We start from the raw sequence: 10,283 nt of genomic DNA, 5'->3' as shown, positions 1-10,283 counted from the left end.
TGTCATCCCTGGCAGGGTCAAGAACGCAGTCTAGTTGGGTGCATTAAAGGTTTACTCTCTCTCTGAACCAGCCCAGTGGGAGTGTCACTCATGCTGTGCATTCTGGGAGAGGGTACTTAAAGTGCTGACGTCACGTGTTTCAGGGTTCTGGTCCAGAGGTGCTTTCTGGCTGTTTGGTCCTGGTCCTCCTGACCAGCCCTCTCATGGCCTGGGGTGCAGATCCACCCGACTACAAGTCTTGGGCCTGGCTAGCCCGAGGCAAAGAAACTGAAAGAAGGATTCAGAGTTGGTCCGGTGCCGTCTCAGTTTGTGTAGAGGCCCAGCAACTGTAAGGGTTTCCAGGGGAGGACTCTTCAGAAGGCCACGCAAAGGTTGGCTTCTTAGCAAGAGCCTGGACAAGTTGAAAGACCCCAAGTGAATCTGGTCTTGTGTGGTATCGCCGGACCGGCTGCAAGACATGGCTATTCTCTGGATTTCCTAACGTGAAAGACTTTTCCTATTTGACTTAGCACTAAGAGTACCTGGACTTTCCTACCTAAACCCTCTAACCCTATGTTGAGAGACTGTGTTCGTTAACTATTTTTGCAAATAAAAATCCCTCTAAGTGGATCTGGCGTCAGTCTCTACAGTTCTTGGGCCATCTACCTCAGGAAACCCTTATGCCGCGTACACACGAGCGGACATTTCAACATCCAAAGTCCGACGGACTGAGTCCGTCAGACTATTCGATCGTGTGTGGGCTGCAACGGACTTTTGACTCGCCAAAGTCCGAAGGACTTTAGAATATGGAACATGCTTCAAATTTTCCCGACGGAACTCCGCCGGACCCGGTCCCTTCGAAAACTCCGCTCGTGTGTATGCTATTCCGACGGACTAAAACCGACGCTAGGGCAGCTATTGGCTACTGGCTATGAACTTCCGTATCCGAATCCAGTCGTACGTCATCGCGTTCGAATCCGTCGGAGTTTAGTGTGATTGTGTGTGGTCAAGTCCGCTCCGCCGAAAAGTCCGTCAGAACTCCGTCGGAACTCCGGCAGAACTCCGACTGAACTCCTTCGGACATAAGTCCTCTCGTGTGTACGGGGCTTTAGACACGCAGGAGGTCAGGAAGGTAACTGTAAGCCCAATTAAATCAGCTACTCCTTCGGGGGTCAGTGCTACATAAGAATTTCCGGAAATTCGTACAAATTTTCGATTTGTAGGAAACGAATTGCACATGTCTACTTGTATGTGGTGCATACTAGCACATTATGATATTACCTTACAGAAGGAAACTTTTTTTTTTCACAAGTTTACTAATGGAACTTGTGAATGAGGTCTGAGGTGTTCCATGGCTGGAGCACTATGACAGTTCTGAGGTGTTCCATGACTGGAGCTCTATGAAAGTTCAGAGGTGTTTCATGACTGGAGCTCTATGAAAGTGCTAAGGTGTTCCATGGCTGGAACTCTATGAAAGTTCAGAGGTGTTTCATGACTGGAGCTCTATGAAAGTGCTAAGGTGTTCCATGGCTGGAGCTCTATGAAAGTTCAGAGGTGTTTCATGACTGGAGCTCTATGAAAGTTCTGAGGTGTTCCATGGCTGGAGCTCTATGAAAGTTCTGAGGTGTTCCATGGCTGAAGCTCTATGAAAGTTCAGAGGTGTTCCATGGCTGGAGCTCTGTGAAAGTTCTGAGGTGTTCCATGGCTGGAGCACTATGAAAGTTCTGAGGTGTTCCATTACTGGAGCTCTATGAAAGTTCTGAGGTGTTCCATGGCTGGAGCTCTATGAAAGTTCAGAGGTGTTCCATGACTGGAGCTCTATGAAAGTTCAGAGGTGTTTCATGACTGGAGTTCTATGAAAGTTCTGAGGTGTTCCATGACTGGAGCTCTATGAAAGTTCTGAGGTGTTCCATGACTGGAGCTCTATGAAAGTTCTGAGGTGTTCCATGACTGGATCTCTATGAAAGTTCTGAGGTGTTCCATGACTGGAGCTCTATGAAAGTTCTGAGGTGTTCCATGACTGGAGCTCTATGAAAGTTCTGAGGTGTTCCATGACTGGATCTCTATGAAAGTTCTGAGGTGTTCCATGACTGGAGCTCTATGAAAGTTCTGAGGTGTTCCATGACTGGAGTTCTATGAAAGTTCTGAGGTGTTCCATGACTGGAGCTCTATGAAAGTTCTGAGGTGTTCCATGACTGGAGCTCTATGAAAGTTCTGAGGTGTTCCATGACTGGATCTCTATGAAAGTTCTGAGGTGTTCCATGACTGGAGCTCTATGAAAGTTCTGAGGTGTTCCATGACTGGAGCTCTATGAAAGTTCTGAGGTGTTCCATGACTTGATCTCTATGAAAGTTCTGAGGTGTTCCATGACTGGAGCTCTATGAAAGTTCTGAGGTGTTCCATGACTGGATCTCTATGAAAGTTCTGAGGTGTTCTATGACTGAAATAAAGTTGGAAAAGTAAGACAGAAGAGGATTCTATATATACATTGTGAGCAGAACAGCCGTGTTCTCTCCACCGTGTCACAGTCACATTGTACACTGAGCTCCTTCTATAGGCTCTGTGTGTGGAGAGCTCTGTGCGCTCCTTCCATCAACCATTCTACCTCACACACCCTCCGCCTAGGTGACTTCCCCGCCCCCCTCCTCACCCCGAACTCCTCCCCCCTCCGCCCAGGTACGTCCCCTCCCCGGCCGGCACCTGCTGCTGACCTCACCGGCCCCACCTTCCCCGCTCAGCCCGCAGGCGCCGCTCCCTTTACTTGTCACAGTTGTCGGGCGCCGCCGGTGGGAGGTGGAGGGGGTATGGTGAGGAGCCGGGTCAGTGTGCGAGAGAGTGGCATTGAGGACCGCAGACATGTCCCGGGACCCGGAGGCCGTAGCCAGGATCACCGAGAACACCTACAAGGTACAGTGTGACCGAGGAGTCCTCAGTCTGCTGCCTGGAGCTCAGGGGGCTTGCTGGGACTTGTAGTGCCTTCCAGTGGAGCATGCTGGGACTTGTAGTTCCTCCTTCTACCCTGAGCTTGCTGTGAGTTCTGCACAGAGGGGATTATTATGAAGCTCTTCCTCCATCTCTCTCTCTCTCTCTCTCTATATATATTGTGTGTGAACTTTTTCCCTATTTATGAAGATGTGATGTTGGGTCTGTCATCCTCATCCTTCCTCCTCGCTCAGTGATAGACTGACCTCAAAACAATCATCCAGCCAGTGAAGTGTGAGGACCCCAGATCTGCGTGTTATACAGGAGGGACCGATGCACAACGACTCTGGAGCCTGAACCTTCAGAGATCCCGGACTTCTGTCCTCACAAGTTCTCTTTTTAAGTATGGAAAAAGTTCTTGTGTGAGCCGGGGGGACACATCAGAGATCGGGGGCTCGTGGGGTGTACACAGTGTTCCTGCTCTCATAGTGTACACAATGGGGATATAAAACAGTTTATTAGCCCTTCTCAACCAGGGTTCCTTGAGCAATGATATGTTCCCATTGACACCAGTCCTCTATAAACTCTTTATAATGGGGGGATTCTTCCCAATGACCACCAACGTAAGGAGCGTTCTTTCCACTGACCATCACACTAATGTACTGGGATCTGTAGAAATAGTAATTATTAGCTCCAGAACAGAAAGTTATTTTATTGATTCCTCCATGTTTTAAAGTTTGGGAAAGGCAGGTAGGGTGTGTGTACATATAGTATATATACTTTGAGAGATGTTCCAGTTAGTTAGATTTTAAATTTTGTGAAAGACAATACACTCGCAGTGCCTGTCAGTCCACATGAAGAATGCTGCGGTCAGAGGCACATCACATCCTCCCCCCAGTCTCCCCCAAATCTCAGAGGGCGTTCCTCAGGATCAGGGGATACCCCTCGGCATCAGGGGGTGTGCCTCAGGATCAGGGGATACCCCTCGGCATCAGGGGGTGTGCCTCAGGATCAGGGGATACCCCTCGGCATCAGGGGGTGTGCCTCAGGATCAGGGGATAGCCCTCGGCATCAGGGGGCGTGCCTCAGGATCAGGGGGCGTGCTGCAGGATCAGGGGGCGTGCCTCAGGATCAGGGGATGTCCCTCGGCATCAGGGGGCGTGCCTCAGGATCAGGGGATGGGGGTGTGCCTCAGGATCAGGGGATACCCCTCGGCATCAGGGGGCGTGCCTCAGGATCAGGGGGCGTGCCTCAGGATCAGGGGATACCCCTCGGCATCAGGGGGCGTGCCTCAGGATCAGGGGATACCCCTCGACATCAGGGGGCGTGCCCCAGGATCAGGGGATACCCCTCGGCATCAGGGGGCGTGCCTCAGGATCAGGTGATACCCCCTTCGGCATCGGGGCGTGCCTCAGTATCAGGGGATACCCCTCAGCATCAGAGGGTGTTCCTTTTAGAATCAAGGGTTCCCCTCCTGGTTCTTCAGAATCAGGGGGGGGGGTATTCTTCTGGATCTGGGGATACCCTTACATTTAGAGGGGTGTTCTTTAGGTTCAGGAGCTACCCCTCAGGATCCGGGGTCCTCATAGAGAACACATTACCTGGTCTTTATTTTAAAACCTAAAGTTGGCATATTTTGGTTTCTGCCTTTAGGAGATTATAACGGTTTTATTGGCTGTGCTGTTAATTGTTGGAAAGTCAAATGTACAGTACTAATTAGGTGATGACCACTGAAAGCTGAACTCCAGTCAGATATAAAATACAAATAAATATAGCTCTGCGTTCATTAAACATAATTACATTTCTTTTTTATAAGCTGAACTCCAGGAATCTTTTATGTAAACACCACAAGTTAAACAAGTCATCTCTAATTATGGGCTCATTCACTCGGCTGCTGTGGCCTGTACAGTGTGAATGAGCCATTTATTTATGTGGCTGGAGCCACCTAGAGTTGCATACAGACGGCCTATGTTGCTCTATGGGGATGCAGTGACTGTATGAACAGAGCCGCACATCTGAATTTGACAGGCCTGCCGGGGTGAGTGCCTATACATGCACGGCCCCCACTTGTGCTTAAAAAATATTCATGGAATACAAACTTTTGCAGTCCACTGTACATCAAAGCTTAGAGATGGGGAGGGTGAAGCAGCACAGGGAGCCAATCCGTTGTACTAGAGTGCTTGTGTGCCCAACCAGGAGCAGGCTGATAGTAGGAGAGAGCAGAGTGACTGTGAAGTGAGCGCCTCCGTATGCTGCTTCTCCTTTCACCGGTCCAGTAACAGGCTGTGGGGGGGGGGGGGGGGGGCGCATTGAAGGCCTGTAAAGAATTTCTAACTGAAAAAATAAAATAAAAAATCAGGTCTGCTGTGTAAATCTCAGAGCTGGATGGATAGAAATACAAAGCCTTTGGCAGGTAATACAATCTCCTGTATATTTAGTGGTTGGCCTGGAGTTCAATACATGTCAATTGAAAGTCAATTACAACCATCAACAACCACCAGGTGTTCACAGGTGTGATCATAACCCTGAACCTGGTGGTTGTGTTTGGGAATATCTGTTGAAATTGATCAAAGATTGTTGTATGTATGAAGCTAGCTTTAGTACCATTGTGGGAAAGCACAACGTTGTAATTGGATTACTATAGATGAATTTTAGTAAAGAGTGTACAATTGTCACTGCAAAGCTTCTAATCTTCTGATTTGAAGAAAGCCTCCTATGACTGTTAGGGCAGCATTAATGTAAACACATGTCTGCTGTGATGACTGGCTGTGATGTTTGAAGGAAACGTCTTCATTTTATGAGTGCGTCTAAATCTCTCAATAAAACTTGGTTGATATTTTTTTTTTTTTGGTGTGAGAACATTGGGCCTGATTTATGTAAACCGGAGTGATAAAGAAAAGAAGAGAATGGAAGATGTTGTCCATAGTGATGAATTAGGTTTTATTAATTTATTTTCCTAAAAGTTTTTGCTGCGGTTTTCATAACTGTGTCTGTGGTGCAGATTATGTTTTGTAACCTTTTCTCCTTGCAGCTCCATATCAGCAGGTGGCATCAGTTGGCTGCGATATTCGCGTTGTTTGCAATATCGGTTACTGTGGAGGTTGGCAAACAGTAATGAAAACTGGCAGCAAAAGATTAATGTAGAGATGATGTTTATGTGAACTTTCAGACGTACTCTGTATCGTTTGCGGAGATTAGCAATACAGGATTGCAGCACAGTTCCCCCACAGAAACACATGCTTGTGTTGGTGTTTAGAAGTTGTCTGGTGTTTTAAAAGAAGTGCCACAATAAGCCAGATTCATCTTTAGGTCATATCTGTGCGCTATGGTTCATATCTCCTTGTTACCTCTTCTCATGCTTGTCTTCAGGACTTCTCCAGAGCTTCTCCCATCCTCTGGAATTCCCTGGTATATCCAATCAGCCCCTAACCTGTCCACCTTTAGGAGATCCCTGAAAACTTATTTATTCAGGGAAGCCTATCCCACACCCACCTAACAACCCCATCACATCATTCCTCGCATCTATTACCTTTTGTACCACCAACCCTCCTTTTGGAATGTAAGCTCTATGAGCAAGGCCCTCCTGTCCCTTCTGTATTGAACTACCGTATATACTCGAGTATAAGCCGAGATTTTCAGCCTCTTTTTTGAGGCTGAAAGTGCCCCCCTCGGCTTATACTCGAGTCACCGCTGTCTGACTGCCCGAACAGCGTGTCGAGCAGACAGACAGCGGCCATTCTACCTTTCAAAAGCCGCGCCTCCGCCTCCGCCTCCGCCTGTGATAGGCAGAACACTCAATTTCCCAGCAGTCAGTGTTCCGCCTATCACGGACATCGGCTCATCCTCGGATGAGCCGATGTCCGTGATAGGCGGAACACTGACTGCTGGGAAATTGAGTGTTCCGCCTATCACAGGCGGAGGCGGAGGCGCGGCTTTTGAACAGGGGAATGGCCGCCAGGGCGCCGACGAAGAGCGGCGATCCTGGCATGGGACGACACGGAGGCTCGGGACGGGACGACACGGAGGCTCGGGACGGGACGACACGGAGGCTCGGGACGGGACGACACGGAGGCTCGGGACGGGACCGGACGGAGGCTCAAGAACAGGTAGGCTGGACACACAAGGCTGCACGGACACACACACACACACACACACACACACACACACACACACACACACACACACACACACACACACACGGATGGACACACACACAGGGATGGATGGATGGATGGACACACACACACACACAGGGATGGATGGATGGACACACACACACACACACAGGGATGGATGGATGGATGGACGCACACACACACAGGGATGGATGGATGGACACACACACAGGGATGGACGGACACACAGGGATGGACGGACACACAGGGATGGACGGACACACAGGGATGGACGGACACACAGGGATGGACGGACACACAGGGATGGACGGACACACAGGGATGGACGGACACACAGGGATGGACGGACACACAGGGATGGACGGACACACAGGGATGGACGGACACACAGGGATGGACGGACACACAGGGATGGACGGACACAGAGGGATGGACGGACACACACAGGGATGGACAGGCATATCTCACCCTCGGCTTATACACGAGTCAATAGGTTTCCCAGTTTTTTGGGGGTAAATTGGGGGCCTCGGCTTATACTCGGGTCGGCCTATACTCGAGTATATACGGTACTGTAATTGTGCTGTCCCCCCTCTACATTGTAAAGCGCTGCGTAAACTGTTGGTGCTATATAAATCCTGAATAATATATCTGTGCACAATTTTTACTAGTTTTTAGCCACAGTTCCTTTAACTTTTATTAGTCACATGTGTTTGTCATGTTTTTTGAAAACTCGCCAAAAGTCCTGCATGCTGCATCTGCGCGCTTTCTGAAAACTGGGAAAAAATACACAACCTTATAGACGTCAATGGGACTGTGGGGAAAACGTATGGTAAATGCACATACTCGCACTGTGTTTAAACTGCGGAAAAATCTAGCACATTGTAGCTCACCAATCGGTGAAACTAAACCCTCCTATCCTTTACAGCCAAGGGAGCTGCCATCTTTGTCTGTGTTTACATGTGCAGCATTGTGACAACTGCAGATCAGTTATGACACTAGCCATTTGACGGCTTGACAGTTTAGTCGAGAACACAAGCAGCTCTGACCCATATCATTCACGGCATGTCTTGAATGTAACAGTTTTAGGAAACCGTTAAATTGAAGGGTTTTGTTCTACCTTCAATATTGTGGCTGCATTAGCTATTTTATTTGTATTTTTTATTTTTTTTTCACCTGGTGATCCCAGTCAGTAAGTCTGTTATTTTTCAAATTCCTTTAACAGACCTGAGCTGTCCAGCAAAAGTGTTTGGTTAGAAGGTTGAGACGAACCATTTAACAGTGACAGGTGTGCTTACAGTGGTCAGCCTTGATTCCAAAAGGAAATAAATCTGTTGCTGTAACTGCTTAAGAAGGGTTAGCTGGAGTTCAGAAGTCCATCTATGTGCTAGTACATCTAATGCCGCGTACACACAACCGGACTTTCTGGCAGACTAGGTCCAACGGTCTTCCTGACGGACTTTTGGCGAAGTTCTGACGGACTTTCTGAACAAAAGGACTTGCTCGCGCATGAACGGACTTTCCGGCAGACTTTCGACCGACTTCCAAATTAATGGACTTGCCCACACAGGGACTAAAGTCTGTTCATTGGGACTAGTAAAGGAAGTCAATCTTGCTGCTTTTAACGGCAAGATTGACACCTTGCGAGTCCCGTCACAGGAGCCAGTGCCTGGTATGGATTTTAAGGGGAACCCCCTATGCTGAAAAACGTTGTGGGGGCCCATATCAGACTCTTATCCGAGCATGCAGCCCGGCTGAGCGAGCGGATGCATTAAGGTGAAAAAACACGAAGGTTTACAACCCCTTTAATGTGTCAGGTATGTATATTTGGAAGTCGCAAATTTGTAACCTTACAAATTCACTGTTTCCCAGATAACCTTGTAAAATGGTGTGACCTCATCGCCCCCATTCACAAAATGCAGCTATGGCTGGGCACCCAGAGGAGGTTTTCTTACAGTGGATACTTTCATTTTCTGTGCAACAAAAATATGAGCAACTACTGTGCCCATCATGCAGTTGAATTGTAGCAATTGGGTGTTATTGTGGGCAGGATTGAGGGCAAGTATATTAACTATGTAAACTGGCATGGATGGCCATGACCCACCGGGAGACTTCTGGCAGAGTCTTAATCAAGCAACACAGTAAAGCCCCATACACACTATTATATTTTCTGGAGATTTTTGTCTTCTGATTTACCAAAACCTCATATTATATGGTTTTGGTAAATCTGAAGCCAAAAATCTGCAGAAAATCTAAGCGTGTGTATGGGGCTTTAGGCAATCTGAATAGGTCCACCTGATCAGACCATCCATTGTTCTCTGGGGAGTGGTGGATTTATTTATTACAGGTACTTATACAGCATGTCAGTGGACATGTGTCCATGGACACCCGCTGTCATCCAAAACAACCCTGACCACCAAAAACGGACAGATGGGGGATCCATTCCTCATACATCTGGCAGGTGTGACCTGATGACAGTCCAGGTCACATCCGCTGGAAATGAACAGGCGGTCTGTTTCCATCTGACCGCCCCATAGAGAACAGCGGGGCTGTGTATGCTCTGCATAGCGGAGTAGACACGGACCTGTCATCCACCTGCTCGATGAGGATCGTTGGAGAGATCCCCTGCTGAGCAGACAGATGCGTTTTACAAATTCTGCCCCGTGTGAAAGGGAATTAAAGCTACATTGACACGGTCACTTTTTTTTTTTTGCACATTTGTGTGAACTTAAATGGGTTGTTCTACACGCAACAAATGCCCCAGGTAGCTCCTGTACCTTTTTTCTTTTTTGACGAGGAGCAAGCGCTTTTGTGCAAGGCGCATTTTTACCCGTGTTTGGTGTGCCATTAAGAGATAATGGCACTGCAAAGGTGATGCACGTTCTGGCCTGTTTTTTTTTTTTTTTTGCACTTTTCCAGGAATGCATTCTCAGAACTTGAAAGGTGAATGTAGGCCTACAGTGGGCAGTTTAGAACAGGAGTCTATGAAACCAAGGACCATCCTCTACAGGCAAAATAACTACGACATGCACTTGCTACAGAAATAACTACATTGGGGACATAAAGGGATAAGGGACATTGTGATCACCAGTCTTTATAAAACGGAGTCCCTTCTCACACGGGCGAATCCGCTCGGCGGTCTCCGCCAGTTCAGCGGGAGAACGTCTGTTGATCCCCACTGAGCCGGCGGATGACAGGTCAGTCTCTGCTCACTGTGCAAGGACGAACCTGTCAGAGCTCTGCTGTCCT

General features: G+C 48.2%; 1 protein-coding gene across 1 annotated transcript in view; it reads left to right on the top strand.

Moving 5' to 3' along the window:
- The first annotated feature begins 2,715 nt into the window (after positions 1-2,715).
- The window catches only part of BAIAP2L1 (BAR/IMD domain containing adaptor protein 2 like 1), a 166,314-nt gene continuing 158,746 nt past the window's right edge, over positions 2,716-10,283 (top strand). Inside the window, exon 1 of the mRNA XM_077449044.1 lies at positions 2,716-2,886. Coding sequence (XP_077305170.1) covers positions 2,836-2,886 — 51 coding nt within the window. The 5' untranslated portion in view covers positions 2,716-2,835. The remainder of the gene's footprint in view (positions 2,887-10,283) is intronic.

This window comes from Lithobates pipiens, unplaced genomic scaffold, assembly GCF_037356315.1.
Source record: "Lithobates pipiens isolate NorthernLeopardFrog02 unplaced genomic scaffold, aLitPip1_a1.2 Scaffold_22, whole genome shotgun sequence".
NCBI lineage: Eukaryota > Metazoa > Chordata > Amphibia > Anura > Ranidae > Lithobates > Lithobates pipiens.
Note: the sequence above shows the minus strand (reverse complement) of the source record. Positions and strands in the feature narration are given on the sequence as shown.